This window comes from Pristis pectinata, chromosome 30, assembly GCF_009764475.1.
Source record: "Pristis pectinata isolate sPriPec2 chromosome 30, sPriPec2.1.pri, whole genome shotgun sequence".
Lineage (NCBI taxonomy): Eukaryota > Metazoa > Chordata > Chondrichthyes > Rhinopristiformes > Pristidae > Pristis > Pristis pectinata.
In genome coordinates, this window is record NC_067434.1 from 10046164 (window position 1) to 10064560 (window position 18397).

Below are 18397 nucleotides of genomic sequence, written 5' to 3' on the forward strand. Positions count from 1 at the left end.
CTCTCAGTAGTGAAGTCAGAGAGTCATAGAGCAATACAGCACGGATACAGGCCCTTTGGCCCAACAAGTCCATGCTGACCATGTTGTCCACTCAGCTAGTTCCAATTTCATGCATTCGACCCATATCCCTCCAGGACCCACCCCTCCATGTACCGATCCAAGTGCTTCTTAAATGATACTATTGTACCTGCCTCAACCACTTCCTCTGGCAGCTCGTTCCAGATACTCACCACCCTCTGCATGTAAATGTTGCCCCTCAGGTCCTTTTTAAATATTTCGCCTCTCACCCTAAATCTATGCCCCCTAGTTTTAGGCTCCTCTACCCTGGGGAAAAGACTGTTACCATCCACCTTATCTATGCCTCATAGTTTTAAACACTTCTGTAAGGTTGCCCCTCATTCTCCTACGTTCCAAGGAATAAAGACCTAGCCTGGTCAACCTCTCCCTATATCTCAGGCCCTCTTGTCCTGGCAACATCCTCATAAATCTTTTCTGCATCTTTCCAGTTTAACCAAGTTGTTCCTATAACAGGGTGACCAAAACTGTACACAGTAATCCAACTGCGGCCTCACCGACAACTTGGACAACTGCAACATCATGTCCCAACTCCTATACTCAGTGCCCTGACTGATGAAGGCTAGCGTGCTAAATGCCCTTTTTCCCACCCTGTCTACTTGTGATGCTGCTTTCAACAAACATTGCACTTGTATTCTTAGGTCCCTCTGTTCCATTTCAGTCCCTAGTGCCCTACCATTCATAGTATAAGTCCAACTCTGGTTTGACTTTCCAAAATGCAACACCTCACACTTATCTGTATTGAGATCCACTTGCCACTCCTCGGCCACCTCCCTAACTGATCAAGGACACCCCTGTAACCTACCATAACCTTCACTATCAACAACACCTCCTAATTTCATGTCATCTGCAAACTTACTGATCAAGTCTTGTGCATTCGCATCCAAATCATTTATATAAATAATGAATAACAAGGGTCCCAACACCGACCCCTGCAGCACACCACTGGTCACCGACCTCCATTCTAAGAAACAACCTTCAACCACCACCCTCTGCTTCCTACCTCTGAGCCAATTTTGAATCCACCTAACTCGCTCTCCCTGGATTCAATGGGACCTAACCTTCCAGACCAGCCTGCTATGCAGGGCCTTGTCGAAGGCCTTGCTAAGTTCCAAATAGACAACATATACTACCCTACCCTCATCTACCCTTTTAGTTACCTCTTCAAAGAACTCTAACAGATTCATCAAACACAACTTCCCACACACAAAGCTATGCTGACTCCTCCTAATCAGACTCTGTCTATTCCAAATGCTGGTAGATCCTATCCCTCAGAATTCCCTCCAGTAACTTCCCCACTGCTGAAGTCAGGCTGACCGGCCTGTAGTTCCCTGGCTTGTCCTTGCTACCCTTCGTAAACAACGGAACATTATTAGCCACCTTCCAGTCTTCGGGAACTTCACCAGTGGCTAATGATGAAGCACAAATCTCCGCAAGGGCCTCCACAATTTCTTCTCTAGCCTCCCACTAAGTCCAAAGATGCACTCGGTCAGACCCTGCGGACTTATCGACCTTAATTCGCTGTAAGACTGTAAATACCTCCTCCCTGGTAATTTGAATGTCCTGCAAAACATCTCCACTTGTTTCCCTTATCTCTTGAGCAACTATAATTTTTTCCTCAGTAAACACCTAGGAGAAATATTCATTAAAAGTCCCACCCATCTCCTGTGGCTCGAGACATAGGCGGCCCTGCTGATCTCTCAGGGGACCTACTCTCTCCCGAGCCATTCTTTTACTCTTAATATATCTACAGAACCCCTTGGAATTTTCCTTAACCTTATCTGCCAGGTCCATCTCATACCCTCTTCTTTGCCCTCCTGATTTCACTCTGAAGCGTATTCCTAATCTTCTTATAGTCATTAAGTGAGACACTTGTCCCCAACCTCTTAAATTTGCTTCCTTATTTTTCTTGACCAGAGCCTCAATATCTCTCATCAGCCAAGGTTCCCTAAATTTGCCAGGTTTACCCTTGACCCTTACAGGAACATGCTGCCCCTGGACTCTTGATATCTCAATCTTAAAAGCCTCCCATTTGCCATTCATTCCTTTCCCTTCAAACAGGCTCACTCAATTGACCTCTGCCTAATTCCCCCAAAGTTAACCCTGCTCCAGTTTAGGACCTTAACCTGTGGACCTGTCCAACCTTTTTCCATCATTATCTTAAAACTAATGGAATTATGGTCACTACAGCCAAATAACTGAGACATGAAGGGGCACAAGTCAAGGATGTGTGTGTGGCATTGGATGGCAGATCAGCATGAGCTCATTATGTGTTGCAGCATGTTGGTGGGGGTTGAATGGCCTCATGAGGAATGGAAGCAGTGGGAGGCCATTTGGCCCCTTGTACCTACCCCACCATTCACCATTCTCGACACTTCTGGTTGCACCTCTCTCAAACTCCCTTCGCCCCCGAGCAGGATATCCTGGACGTCTCCCCATCGGTTCCCATGAGCAGTTGGGCATGGTGGTGGTTTAAAGAGTTGCCACCATCTCAGGGCTACTATCCTGTGCTGACCCCACATCCCTTCATTCTGTTAATATCTAAAAATCTATCAGTCTCTGTCCTAAATATGCATGGTCATATCGTGTAGAGAGTTCCAAGATCCACTGCCTTCTCGGTGAAGACACTTCTTCTCATCTGTTCCCTGCATGGCCAACCCCTTTATTCTGAGACAGTGCCCCTGGTTCTAGACACTGTGCCAGGGGAAACGTCAGCTCTGCATCTATTATGTCAAATCTTGTGAGAATTTTGTATGTGATTGGTAATTGGCTTATTATTGTCACATGTACTGAGATACAGTGAAAAGCATTTATTTGCATGTCATCCAGACAGATCGTTCCAAACATAAGTACATCAAGGTAGAACAAAAGGGAAAAAAAAACAATTACAGTGAAAATGCAGTGCAGGTGGACAAATGAAGTGAAAGGGCCATCCGACGAGGAAGATTGAGAGATCAAGAGTTCACCTTTATCATACAAGAGGTCCATACAAGAGCCTTATAAAAGCATGATGGAAGCTGTCCTTAAGGCTGGTGTTACGTGCTCTCAAGCTTTTGTTTCTCTGCCTGATGGGAGGGGGGAGAAGAGAGAATGACTGGGGTGGGAGGATCCTTGATTATGTTGGATTCTTTCCTGAGGCAGCGGAAAGTGTAGACAGAGTCAATTGAGGGGAAGCTGGTGTCCGTGATGGACTGGGCTGCGTTCACAACTCTCTGCAATTTCTTGCGGTCCCGGGCAGAACAGTTGCTACACCAAGACGTGATGCAACCAGATAGGATGCTTTCTGTGGTGCATCTGTAAAAATTGTTTCCTTCTATTCCTGGGTTCCTATAGTAACTCCCATTGATCAGGAAGTCTAGGGTCCATAACACAAAGTTTCTCTAATACTAATGTGGATTAAGTGTGCTTCCTCAATAAAAGAGAGTGCCATTTCCAATCATGGGGATGAGGCAACAGTCCAAAATAGAAAGAAAAATTGAAAGACAGAACTGAAAATCTGAAAAACAGAAAATCCTGGATACACTTCATGAGATGGAAGTTCATCAACCTGAAACACTGACGCTATTTCTCACTCTGTAGACACTGCTTGATCTATGGAAAGCTCCAGCGCTTCCTGTTTTGTTCCAAAATAGAAAGCTGGCTTTGATGTGTTTTACTTTAGATTGGAATGGACTCAAAATTTTAAGAGAAAATATATTGATGAAAGACATGCATTTCTATAGCACCTTCACAACCTCAGGGGGTCCCAAGATCCCAAAACCAAGGAGTACTTTTGTAATGCAGCAAATGCATTGGCCAGTTTGTGTACAACAAGGTCCCAATTGTAAATGAAATCAATGGCCTGAAAATAAACAGAAAATGCTGGAAATACTCAGCAAGTCAAAGTTAAGGTCTGCCCTTTGTTTTCTTTATTCCTCCCCCTTCTCCGAACCTTACATCAGGAGACACAAGAGATTGCAGATGCTAGGATCTGGAGCAACACACTAGATGCTGAAGGAACTCAACAGGTCAGGCAGCATCTATGGAGGGAAGTGGACAGTCAACCTTTCGGGTCAAGACTCTTCATCTGGATGGAAATCGGACTTGGTTTCTAACTTATCTCAGATCTGATGAAAGGTCATCGACTGGAAATGTTGACTGTGTTTCTGTCTGAAAAGTCGCTGCCTGACTCGCTGAGAATTTCCAGCATTCTCTATGTTTATCTCAAGTCTCCAGTAACTGCAGTTATTTACTTTACAGTGACCTGAAGGTATATTTAAAGATGTCAGGTGAGAGATAAATATTGCGCTAAACCCTTCTCTTTCCTATGGAGTCTTTCACAATGACCTGAGATGGTGGATAGAGTTTTAGTTTAGCATTTTATCCTTCTGGGTTTTAAGGATTTTATAGTGATCTCATGTATCAGCTTCATAGTGTCTTTGGTACATGAAGTAACTGTGCAGAGAGCTACTGATGAAGAAGCAACAGCCATTGCATGGCATGGATTCTTATTTATTCAACAGCAGATACTTACAGGGTAAGATGTCTCTGTATCTGTTCTTTTCCCTGTTTTCTGGAGCTTTTCCCACTGTACAGTCATCAACAGGTTGCAAATGTTCAAGTGCCTTTGAGAAAGAGAGAGAGTCAAGTGAGGGTAATTCATAATGATTCACTGAATGTTTAATCACAATAAAAAGATCCACTTGTATCTGTAACTCTGTTGGCAGGGTGAGTATTTAGCAGAGATGTTAATTACATTTTGGCCATTTTCTGCTATTATTCTCCCGAACTTCTGCAGTGCTGTTGGCTTAGATGGTCTAAACTCTACATTGTGGAAAACTTCACATAATTGCGCATTTGGTTGTCCTTCCTAGCATTTATATAGCACCTTCTCAAGTTGTCCCAAGCCCACTTTATATTGAAGCCACTTTGAAGTGTAGTCACCATTGCAATTTAGCTTACAGAAGGAGACCACTTGGCCCATCAAATTCATGCTGCTTCCCAGCAGGGCAACCCCACCAGTCCCATTCCTGCTCTTATTTTCCTTGTAGCTCTGCAACTTATTTTCTTTCTCACACACACGTCACCTCCCTTTGATTCTTTTGCCATTTATCTACACCAAGGGGCAATTTACCCACCAGCGTGTCTTTGGGATGCAGGAGGAAACCAAAGCTCTTTGGTGAAGCCCACACCGTGACAGGGGAACATGCAACTCCACACCAACAACATCAGAGGTCAGGACTGAAGCTGGAGCTGTGAGGCAGCAGCACTAACTGCCACAGCACTGTGTAAGGCTCCGGATAATATAACAACTCTTGAAGGGTAAATGCTTCAGTCATATATTGTACTAGCTGGCTGGTTTATTTTGTGTCTCACTCATTGTGAGCAGGGAATTATGTGTGGAGCAATTGTTTGCAATGGCCAGAGTGTTTTGTAGCATTAAGTCCCATTATGCAATTAAAAAGCACTGGAAACAAATACTGGTTTGTGACTGGATATCTGTGCTGCCAATTACAGGTCACTCGACTCACAATGTGGTGATGCCAATGGATGAAAGTAGAACGAAATGCCGTTAAATATTCAGTCCCTCTTCTGATAACTTTTTATCCACCCTCTCTGTAATAGTCTACTTCAACAGGAAAAGCATTAATGGAAATATGATTAACTGCATGCCTTATTTGGGGCATAATATGCCCAGGTCCAACAATCCACTAATTTATCGCTAGTGTTGACTGATTTGCTCCAGAACTTCTTGCCTGTATAATCAGCAGAGATGAATAATGTACTGATAGGACTCATTTGTTTTTATTGAGCTACAGAAGAGAAATGGCTCAGACAACAGCCCTGATATGGGAACAGAATCGCAACGAGGAACATGCCGGAAGTACACAGCAGCTCAGGCACCACGTGTAGAGAGAGCTTGGATTTGGCAGGCTATGGATCACCAGTCCTTCCTGGGCTGAGCCTACCTAAACCAGACACAGAGGGCACATTGTGCTGGACTGAGGTACCCCAGACAAGGGATCTCAGTGATAAGGCTCTGCGCAGTAGCCTCAGATGATGCAACGGAGAAGACCCACCCCTGAAACTCTCCTGACAGGTTTCATTGCCAGCAAGCCCTGCCTACAGCTTTGCCAGCTGTCAAAGCTATCTGAATTTTGGAAAATTTTAAAGAAATAAACCAATTAAAAGCACTTAAAAACTTCTAAAAACATTAAAGCTCAAGTTGTAGAATCATGCAGTCACAGAGGGTACATGCAAACTCCACATACACACCCCACTGGAGGTCAGGGTTTAAACGGTGGCAACAGTACTACCTGCTGCGGACACCGTCAGTTCTGATGAAAGGACATCAACCTGAACCATTAACTGTTCTTCTCTCTCCATAGAAGCTGCCTGACCTGCTGAGCATTGTCAGGATTTCCTGGTTTCATTAGATAGATCACACTTGCTGCCTTGACCCATGAAGAGAACCCAGCAGAGTAACAGCCCCAGAATTGATTATTTGCCTCCTTGATCCAGGGTGATAATGGAAGTGTCCTTCAAAATCTGAATTCTACAATACAAGTCAACAAACATTACCAAGAGATGCCAGACAAACTGGTTGGAAATCTTGAGTATTGGTATTGGTTTATTATTGTCACTTGTACCGAGGTACAATGAAAAACTTGTCTTGCATATTGATCGTACAGGTCAATTCATTACACAGTGCAGTTACATTGAATTAGTACAGAGTGCATTGAGGTAGTACAGGTAAATTGAGGTAGTAGGCCAATCACCAGGGTTAAATATCTACTGGAGGACCATGGGTACATCTCATCTAGATATTTATATGACCAGCTTTTGAAACATTCCAGTGAAACACATTTAACAATATTATCTCAAGCCTCCCTTTGTTAAGCCATCTACTAACTGTACCCTGACACCTTACTTTCAACTAGTCCGATCTTGCTGAGGAACACTGTAGATAAATCACACATTAGGTCCCCCTGCACTTCAGTCTCAACAGTCAATATTATCATCTAAGAGAAAGGTGGTTTTAAAAATGTTAACAAGCTACAAAATTCTTCAAAGAAATAGAGAAGGAATTCTCTAGAACTGTAATCTGGATGGAGGAACAGTGGAAAGCTCACACAGTGTAAGTCAGCTTTCTGTCACAGCTCTGGCGAACAGGAACAGCTCTGAGGAAATCTAAGCTCCAGGGATAAGTTCCCAACATCTCCCGAATAGACATTTGTTCGGTAATGGACTGTTCAGGTGGATCTCACTCTCTCCATCTCCCAGGCAGTCCCTTGGGATCAAAGATGACTTGCTTCTATTCCAGTTCTGAGCTACCGCACAATCTTAATGGAATGAGATCTCAGTTCAATGGCAAGGAGGTCCAAGACAGCCGGAGACCAAATGTACATGCATATGTATTTACATGTAGGCAAGTACCACCAGACTCAAGGACAGCTTCTATCCCACTGTTATAAGACTATTAAATGGTCCCCGTGTACGATAAGATGGTCTTGTGACCTCACAATCTACCTGGTCATGGCCTTGCACCTTATTGTCTACCTGCACTGCACTTTCTCTGTAACTGTAACACTATTTTGCATTCTGTTATTGCTTTTCCCTTGTACTACCTCAATGTACTGATGTGGTGAAAGATTCTTCAGAGATGGCATGCAAAGCAAATTTTTTTTCACTGTACCTTGGTACATGTGACAATAATAAACCAATTTACCAATTTTCTTACCAATGTGCACAAACACAGTACAGACATTTACATACAATTTAAACATGTATATGTGTACTGTAGACACACACACACACACACACACAACTATATTTGCTCTTCATTTTCAATGACATACCATGAACTCTTTTAGAGGCTGCTGCAGTTTGAGCTGCTGGTGAAGGTTTGAGATGAGTGTCTCCAGCCTCTCTCCTGAGTACCTGCTGCCCACTGGCCCTTTCCACAAGGACAAACTCATCAGCTTGATCTCAGACATGATGGGTTTGCCTACAGAGACAGAGAAGTAAATTCTTTATGTGACCCACTCATCCTGTGGGAACTGGCAGCCCATGTTACACTTCACTTTCCAACGGACAGGCTTCTCACTCTCTATTGCTATTTGAAAGATGAATTTCTGCCTTCATAGTTCATAGGAGAGACCATTAAGAAGCAGAAGTTTGATCCAGATAGTGCTGTGTCTATCAAACTTTACTTAAAGTCCTGACCTCCTCTCCCACCTCCCTCTCCTCTGTGTAGAATAGACAGGTTATATCAATGGAGACCCACTGTGTTAGTCTGGTTACACCTTGAGCCTATATCCTGGCAAAGCCATGTGTAGAAAATCAGCAGAGACCCACAAGGCCTGTCTTTGTAGCTGGTTGGTTATTTGGGATCCAAACTCTGTAGATCAAGGAGTATTGCCTTCTTGGTATCCAATCTCTGAATGTGCCAGGGCTGAATCCCCAGTGTCAGCTTCCCTGGGTCCCAAAGGAAGTGGGCGCACCTTAACCATATCATGAGGAACCTTAGAGGGCTGGGAGTGTGCCACACCAGACCAGCAGAAAGAGGCACAAAATCTGAAATCCTGGGATCAGATCTCAGCAGCATTGTGGCAATGAGAACTAAGGCTGCCGAGCTACAGAGAGTAATCCTGGTCATTGCAGTGCTGAAAACTCATTGCGTACTCAGCACGTCATCCATCAATGATTAGCTTTAGTAGGTTCCTGATTACAATCTTCAACATGTGAACAATATTTTAATGTGGAGAAACACACAGACACATTTACACACAGCAAGTTCCAACAAACAGAAATAGGATCCCGATCAGGGTGCTTTAGTGATTTGGCTGAAGGGTAAACGTTGCCCAGGGCACTGAAACAACATGCACTCTTCTTCAAAAAGGAAGATTTTTTTTTATTGACTCTACCTGACAGGGCCTGGGTTTCACACTTGTTCCAAAGGTGGCATTGTGTGGCATTCCCCAGCACAGAGCCTGGATCCCATGCTCATTCTCTGGAGTGGGACTTTAACCTCTGACCTTCCAAATCAGAGGTGAAAATGCAAGCACAGCACCATGGCCAGTACCAAAGGTCTGCTTCATAAATCATTGTGAAGCACATTGCTGTCCTCTGCAAAAATGGATGGTGTGGCAAGAATCATATGACTAGGAGCAGGAGAAGGCACTCAGCTCCTTAAACCTGCTCTGCTCACTAACAAGGCCATGGCTGATCGGATTATATTCCCCAGTCCACATTTCCATTTACGTGCTGTAACCTTTCACTCATTAAGAACTTGTCTGCCTTTGTCTTCAAAGTATTCAGGGACTCAGCTTCTGCCACTTTTGAGGAAGAGTTCCGAAAAACTCACAACCCTCTGAGAGAAACGTGTCTGCCTCATTTTTGCCTTAAATGGGTGACCCCTTATTTTTAATCAGTGATTCCAAATTCTAGATTCTTCCACAAGAAGAAACACCTTTCCTTGTCCACCTGTTTAGGTTCCTCGGGATCTTGTCTGTTTCATTCAAGTCACCTCACAGTCTTTTAAACTACAACAGAAATAAGCATGTCCAACCTTTTCTATAAAACTATGCTCCCAATCCTGGTATTCATCCAGTAAACCTTCTCTGAACTACTTTCAATGTATTAACATCCTTCTTTAAATACACAGTACCCTAACCGTGGTCATACCCATGCCTTATACAACTGTAGAATAACCTCCTTACTTTTGTATTCAATTCCCCAGTAACAAACAGGAACATTCATTTAGCTTTCCCAGTTATTTGCTATACCTGTATAATATCATGAATCATGCACTAGGACAACCATATCCTACTCCATCTCTGAGCTCTTTAATCCCCCACCACTTAGATAATATTTCTTTTATTTGGTCTGCCAAAATGGACAACTTCACATTTCCCACTTTATTCCCCATTGGCCAAACATTTGCCCATTCATTTAACCAACCCAGATCCCCTATAGCAGCTTCCTTACATCATAGCTATCTTTGTGTCATTAGCAAATTTAGCAATAATATACAGAATGTCTTCACTTATATAAATTGTAAAAGTTGAGGCCCCAGCACCAACCCTTGTGCCAACCGGATCCATTTACGCCTACTCTCTGTTCCCAGTTAACCAGCCAATCTCCCACCATGACAATATTGCCATCCCCTACATCATGAACTTTTACTTTCCTTTGATGCTGCACCTTACAAATGCCTTCTGGAAATCTAAGTTTAGAACATGCACGGAGTGTTGTTACTTATTCAAAGAACCCAAATAAATTATTCAAACATGATTTCCCTTACATAAACCATGTTGACTTTGCCTGATTACTTGAATTTTTTCTAAGTGTCTTGCTACAACATCTTTAATAACATCTTTTAGTATTTTTTCTATGACAGATGTTAAGCTAACTGTAAAAGGATACAAAGGAGAGGTCAGGCTAAAGTCATTTGTAGCTGTGTGAGAAATAACACTCGATAAGAATTAATCATGCATCTTGAAGGATTATTTTTCAGCAATATATGCTGCAAACTTCAAAAGAATAATAATAACAATTCATTACAACCAACTTTCACAGTAAGCAATACAAATTATTATTTTCCAACACAGAATCCATTCTCTTTACAGAAGGAGTCAGTGTTGGAGAAAAAGGGGGTTGCAGTAGTTGCAGAAAGCCTTGTAGCTCTGAGGCTCACCTGTAGGGGGTGCAGGCGCTCTGCAAGAGGAGCAAGGCAGCTCCTCATCACTACTCCCCCAGTCTGAATCACAGCTCTGCTCTTCACCACCGCCCTGATCCTCATACTCACTAACACAAGACTTTCCTCCTGAATGCCTTCTGTTGCAGTTTGCTGCGCTTCAAAGTAAGAGAGAAATAAACAGTTAGCTTACCTGATGTTAATGTTTATTCAGTTCCTAAATTACTAATTTTGTAAGCAATTTGGAAAACAAATGCAAAACAGATTGGCAGAATAGAATTAGGTTGATAGTGTGGTAGCTGTTCCATAAATGTACAAAATAGAAGAGGTTTCAGTAAAAATAAGTGACTGCAGATTATTGTAAACCCTGACTGGTTCATTGCTGTTCTTCCCTGGGCTGTGTATTATTACGTGTTATTATGTAGTTATAAATAAAGAACTACAGTTCCCAGTGGGCAAGGCAAGGGGTCACATGGGGGGAACAGGGAGTGGCTGTAAAAGAGGGGAAAGCAAGCACGCTGGTGTTGGTTAGTAAGATGTTCAGATGTTAAACCCATGTGAAGTTGTCTCTTGATGAAGAACAAACATAACAGGCTGGTCCACTGGAGCTGGTCTGTGCAGTTGATCCTAGAAGCCCCGACACCAGCCAGCACCACCTACCCTGGGCCAGCAAACTCTGGTTTTGTCAGGCTTGCCCCTGGGAACAATTTGCAGCAAAAATTTCTGGAATGGCTTCCCCAATGGATTCTGTTCCAAGTGGAGACACCGAGGGGAACTTCTACTTATTTCACAGCCAGAGTCAGGAGTGTAGGAAATTAACTGCAACCACAGAACAGTATGGAGGTTGCCCTGATTGGCTGCCATAAATTCATCCAATCATCCTTGAGAGTGGTAGGGGTAGGGGGAGGGGGTTGGAGGTTGGAGGTTGGATCCCTGAGAAATGGTCAGTACACCATTCCTCCAGCAGTAATCCCCATGGGAACTCATCCTTCTCTACCTCTTACCCTTCTGAGCAATGGAACAAGACACAGGAGATATGGGAGATGAATTCATCTATTAACCTGAACCAGGAGTAAGATGTTTTTTTCCCCAATTGGAATCACAGAACTGATGGTGCTCCGGTTTCCTCCCACATTCCAAAGACATACGGGTTAGGAAGTTGTGGGCATGCTATGTTGGTGCCGGAAGTGTGGCAACACTTGCGGGCTGCCCTCAGAACACTCCATTCAAAAGATGCATTTCACTGTGTGTTTCCATGTTCTTGTGACTAATAAAGATATCTTATCTTAACTATCTAGATGAGCTCTTGAATCACCAAGTCATAGAAGGCTGGTAAATAGGATTAGTTGGTAAATAGGATTAGTGTAGATGGATAATTGATGGTTGGCATGGACATGTTGGGCCGAAGGGCCTGTTTCTGTGCTGTATGACTCTAAGGCTTGCTTTTTTTTACCAGTCATCACTGTGTTGGAAGTTGTCCTTCCCATTCTGTTCTTCTGTCAGACGGACACCATTATTCCTGACATCCTGTAGGTAGAAAGAGACAGATTAACCAATCGGTAGTGGAGGTATAGAAGTTCATTGCTTATGGCTGTGGAGAGCATACACTGTCAAAGATTTAGAAATTTGAAACCGAGAGGAATCGATTGCAAATTTACAGAGGGACCTGGCTGAAGGAGAACACGTTAGAGGCCCAGTCAATCACTTGCCATACAATTCTCAAGTCTGCGGTAAATAATGGGAAGGTGCTTCTCTTGGCAAGAGGGTCAGAAATCAAAAGTGTACTGTCAAGTACTAGAGGGCATAAGTTTAAGGTGAGGGGGGAAGTTGAAAGGAGGTGTGCAGGGCAAGTTATTTTTTCACAAGTAGGTGGGTGCCTGGAATATGCTGCCAGGGGTGGTGGTGGAAGCAGATACCATAGTGGTGTTTAACAGGTTGTTAGATAGCCTCATGAATATGCAGGAATGGAGGGAGATGGATCATGTGCAGGCAGAAGAGATTTAGTTTAATTTGGCATCGTGTTTGACACAGACATTGTGGGCCGAAGGGCCTGTCTCTGTGCTGTACTGTGTTTCTATGATCTATGTGACTTTAAAATACTTAGCAGTTGAGAGGAGATTCTATTATCTTAACGCAGCAACTTGTTATGATGTGCACTGCACAAATGGAAGATTGTTGGTGGCAGTTGTAATACCAACACAAGAACATGAGAAAACCGGAGCAGGAGTAGGTCATGGCCCCATAAACTGGCCCCCATCATTCAACGTGATCCATGCTGGCCTCAACTCCTCTTCCATTCTCCACAGCCCTCATTTCCTGATCTTTCAAATACCTATCTCCACCTTAAATATACCTAATGATCCGGCCTCTAGAGCAGAGAATTCCAGAGATTCCACCAACTTCTGAGAGAAGAAATTTCTGCGCACCTCAGGTTTAAAATGACTGGCCCCTTATTTTGTAGCTATGTCCCTTTCTCATGAATCTCCCACATCTCAATACCATGGAGGAAGAACCATCACAGGCACAATGGGCTGATTGGCCTCATTCCGAGTTATATAATTCACTTGGCTCATCACTAACGATGGTGAAGCAGCAACGCTTCAGTTGAGATCTGCTTCGCAGTGAAGGGGATCTCATTATCCAATCAGAGTCACAGAGTTAATCAACCAATTCCTCTTGTAGGTATCCACTTACTACCTAACTGCTTTTTTAAGCAATAGTTGTCCTTTTTTAACCTGAGATTTTCTTAAAAGATGTTTTCATCTGTCAGTGAGGGTCAGATGCCACCAGGATGCTCTCCTAGATGTGTTGGATACATATTGGAATCCCAAACTTTCTGACTTTATCTTTACATCTATTTCTGCAGGGCTTCAAACATCAACAGTATATTGCCTACTCCATACAGAGTAACAGCATGGAAACAGGCCCTTCAGCCCAACTCCACCCATGCCAACCCGGATACCCATCTAAGCTAGTCCCGTTTGCCCCCATTTGGCCCATATCCTTCTAAACCTTTCCTATCCATGTACCTGTCTAAGTGTCTTTCAAATGTTGTTATTGTACCTGCCTCAACCACTTCCTCTGGCAGCTCATTCCGTCTACGTACCACCTCTGCATGAAGAAGTTGCCCTTCTAACTCCTGTAATATGTTGTGACCCAGATCTTCATGGTAATCTGGGGTTTCCAAACAGAACTATTGACGTTTTACCCAATGGAAGCAAGTCTACACGTGTACTGTCCCAGACGCTCTCATGTGCTCTGAATACAGAGTTCCATCTTGCACAGTTTGGCCAGCATTCATGTGGGGAACTGGCTCTCAGGCCGTGAGCCAGGTTAGATGGGAATTGTAGAGCAGTGAATTAAGAGGCAAATGGGAAACCAAATTCCCTTTATGAATTATCTTAATGTGGTTCAATGTCTTCAGTTATCCATGTGTTGTTAGTTAATTTTGTAATTTTTTTGAATAATTTTAATCTTTATTTATTTGCTTTGAAATAGTTGTCTCTGGACAACAAACTATTAAATTACTCTCAAGAGTTTTCACAACTGGCAAAGCTATGGGGTGGAGGTTTGCCAGCTGTTAAAGCTTTCAGAAGCATTTTGTGGGGTGCAGATGGGACATCCTTGTGCATCACTGGTACCCTGCTGCTCTTTAGGCCTTCCCGCCAGAGATCAGGACACACCGGGCTGGTGACGCTGGACCTCTGCACCTCTGCAACCAGACTGGAAAAGTAGAGGCATAAGCAATGATTCAGGGCAAGGGTAGGGGTGTGGGGCCATGCCAACAAGATCTGTCCCAATCATATTATCCTATTTCTTCCAGGCAAGTGCAAGAAGAACCCAGGATCAAATTGCAGATGCCTATTGAGTGGTTGGTTTTGCGGAGTATTGCGGCATACAGTCACACGGAGCTCTTTGGGACTGACTGTCCATTATATGCAACTTATTTTCTACATTTGTAATATTCACATACTGGCGATCTGCCTAACTGGTACTTATGATTTGAAATGCATTTATTAACTGGCCTGGAACTTTAGAACCCTGAAGTGTAACAGGAGGTCACTGACTAATTTATGTGTGCAAATTGGGCTTGTTTATATTTGCTTTATTTAGTTTAGTATCTGTCTAAATAGAGACAGGAATTAAGAACAGCCTTTCAGCATAATCCCATTGACATAATTAGTGCGATTTGCATAATGGTGAAACCATTAATAATTGGTTCCTGGAAGCATTTTAAAGACCAAAGTCATTTTTACGAGTTTATGCAAATTAATTATCATTTGTCACAAATGTGTTCCTCCTATTCCTACACAGGCAAACAAAATGGATAATCCGTAAACGGTTTTTGTGTCCTTCACTGGAGCCCAAACTCATGGCTACTGTCACAGTAAGCAAAAAAATTCGCTGCTGGAGGAACTCTGTAGGTCAGGCAGCATCTGTGGAGGCAGAGGGATGGTCGATGTTTTGGGTCGAGACCCTGCATCAGGAGTGTAGAGGGGAAATGGCCAGTATAAAGGAGGTGAGAGGGAGGGGTGAAGTAGGAGCCAGCAGGTGATAGGTGGAACCAGGTGAGGAGGGAGATGATGGGCGGATTGGTTCCACCTATCACCTGCTGACCCCTGCCTCACCTCTTTACACTGGCTATCTCCCCTCTAAGTCCTGGTGAAGGGTCTCAACCCAAAATGTCGACGATTCTTTTGCCTCCACAGTTGCTGCCTGACCCGCTGCGTTCCTCCAGCAATTTGCCTTTTGCTTTTTGCTTCTTGCTTCAGATTCCAGCATCTGCAGTCTCTTGTGTCTCACTAATATCACAGTGTTCCTGCACAGCAAGCAATGCTAAATGTTCTCCCAGACACCCAGTCTGCTCTTTATTCTCTATTCGCAACAAGAACACCCTCGGGCCCACGTAGGGAGGATTTGCTCACATCAACGTAGCAAAAACAGATCCTAGAATCGGCACCAAACTCCTCAGCCAATGAAAGTGAAGGAAGGAAGGCCAAGGTGCAGAGGTGTGAAGGAAGGTCCCGAAACGACAGGTTCCTGTTCCTGGCCTTTCCTGCAACCAACCTCCTCAGGGGTGGATGGAACACACCCAGCTTGTACATCAAGCCTGAGATCAGAAGGAGCAGGCTAATATCTGGAGTTTCCTGGCCTCACACTCAACATACGGAGATGAACCAGGGCCAGCTCAGTGAGGGAAGTGAGGCCCACTGAAGTTCGCAGTCTGGACCACCTGACACTGGCCCTCCCAGAAAGGGAGTTGGGCTGTGTGTTTCCCAACTGTTCCTCCCACAAGCTGTCATTTATTGACCGATTACCCGCATGTCCCTCCTGTATCAGGTGGGCAATGAGGTCAGTTATCCATTGCCAGTGCAGGTCCTGCTCAGATTATGACCAATGGACAGCCCGTACATACAAGTGAGCACTTGGGAGACGGGAGGGACGGACTTGCTGGCTGCAGAGGGGCTGCAGGTATCTTCTGCCATGTGGGAACTCAGTTTGTGACAATATCTGAACGGTTGAGTTAAACACCCTGGTTTAGCTACATGTTGCCCCTGGTTGGCAGATGTTTTTATTTAAATATATTGCCGGGCAGCCACATTTCCAACGTGCAAATGGTTCGGGTTACGAACAGCTCTCAGGAATCGAACAATCTGTTGGAGCAACTGTGGGAGGAAAGGAATCATCGATGTTTCAGGACTCATGCAGGATTTTGACCTGAAATGTCGACAATTCCGTCCCCCCCAACATCGACGCTGTTCGACCCGCTGAGTTCCTCCGGCTGATTGTCTGTTGCTCCAGATTCCAGTATCTGCCGTCTCTGGTGTGTCTCAGGAACGGAACCTTGCCATAGCCTGGGGACAACCTGTATGCACCTTCAGAGCCCACTCACTGACCCCAGAAGCTCTGGTGAAATTAGGGGCAGAGTTCATTGGCAACTGCTCCATGTTAGCAGAGTTCACCTGAGGGCATCTGACCCTTGGATTATCCACTGGTGGTCTTTCCCCATTCCCTTACCTCACAGGAATCTCCAGGGCCTCCTCTTGGGGACTCATCATCAAGCCCTTGTGCATTTCTCTGTTGGAATTGTATCTCTGGTAAGTGAATAGCAAATCTGTATCAGCTTCATCTGACGTTAATACAAACATATGTAACAACAATTATACCATACAAAATAAGACTGCCAGACGTCAGTGAAAAAAAAATTAAAAAATCATAAATCTCTACCCTATGAAACAAGGAATCACATCACAGTCAACACACACATTGTGGGCCTGTTCCTCTGCTGTACTTTTCTATGTTTGCAATGAACTGGTCAAGGTAATGGTCGGTGGCCGATATTACAGACAGGTTTTGACTGATTTTATTGATTTTTGCAGACCTTTACTGGTTAATTGAATGGACTCAGAAGTCTATGTAATGTGAGGCGTTACAGCCAATTGAGCACAAAGGCAGTACCACCTCTTGATGTCAGCCAACCCACTGGCATTCCAGAACAGGGAGGGGTGGGGAGTGTGAGTGTGAAGAGGGAGGGGTGTGGTGAGTGTGTGAACAGGGAGGGGTGGGGAATGAGAGTGTGAACAAGGAGGCAGTGTCAGTGTGAACAGGGAGGGATGGGGAGTGTGAGTGTGAAGAGGGAGGGGTGCGTACGTGTGAACAGGGAGGGGGGTGTCAGTGTGAGTGGAGAAATGGCATTCTTCACACACTGGCACTCTCAACATCAAGCGAAGAGCAGTTATGTCTCCCGCACCGCAGTTTCCACCCCCACCATCCGCTCCCTATTTCAAGCCTCCCTTCTGCACAGCTACTTGTCTGATGTTCTTGCCTCCTGAGGTTCCATCCAATGAAATTATAGTTACAGCTTCAGATCAGGCTGTGAGCCAGAGGCCACAGCTAGAAAAGAACTGGTGAAATGTTGAGTAGATTTAGCTGCTGAGAACAAACTATAATCCTTGAAATAAAAATTAATGAAGGAGTTTTTAATTCTCCCTGTTAAAGAGGTTCCATCCCTGTATAAAACTATTTTTCCGTCACTTATTTCTGAAAATTTTAACACCAGATTTTTTACAAACTCCTATTTCTTACCAGGATATAGTTTATTTTTGGAACGAGTTTTCGTGGTCCATTGGGTACTGTCCACGTGCACGGGTGGCTTTCTGCTGATGGTCAGCATCACTGATCCTTGGGCTCTACGCAGAATTTCAACAACTTCACTGTGGCTCAGACCAGACAAATCCTCCCCATTTACCTGGGAAAGGAACGGTGACAGCTTAACATCATGTCTTCTGTCCAATGCACACAACAATATGTTACACCGTCAAGTATTGTTCTCCCCTCTTTCATTCTTTAAGTATTTAGAACCGTATTCTTGTTTCTAATTTGTTTCCAATAATTATTCATTCATTGCACTATGCTGTCTGATTCTCCCCAATTTCAAAACTCATCCCATCACATTCCATCAAAACAAAATCTTCCCCAAGGTGTATCCACCTTCTGTAGGATCACGTTGAGGCGAAACTTTCCTATAGTCATCTCAACAAATGTGTATCATACTTTTGGCCTCTAGATTCTTCATTACCTTCAGAGCCAATGGATTACTTGTTAGTCACTGTTGTACTTAGTGGCACAGCCAATTTGCACTGA

At 44.0% G+C, this 18397-nt stretch overlaps 1 protein-coding gene across 1 annotated transcript in view; it reads right to left on the reverse strand.

The window, feature by feature from the left end:
• Positions 1-18397, reverse strand: part of LOC127584570 (tyrosine-protein phosphatase non-receptor type 13-like) — a 307142-nt gene that overhangs the window by 25055 nt on the left and 263690 nt on the right. The window contains exons 40-45 of the mRNA XM_052041344.1: positions 17840-18002; positions 16772-16848; positions 12207-12280; positions 10754-10911; positions 7914-8062; positions 4589-4679 (exon numbers count right to left, since the gene is read on the reverse strand). Of these exons, the coding sequence (XP_051897304.1) occupies positions 4589-4679; positions 7914-8062; positions 10754-10911; positions 12207-12280; positions 16772-16848; positions 17840-18002 (712 nt within the window). The remainder of the gene's footprint in view (positions 1-4588; positions 4680-7913; positions 8063-10753; positions 10912-12206; positions 12281-16771; positions 16849-17839; positions 18003-18397) is intronic.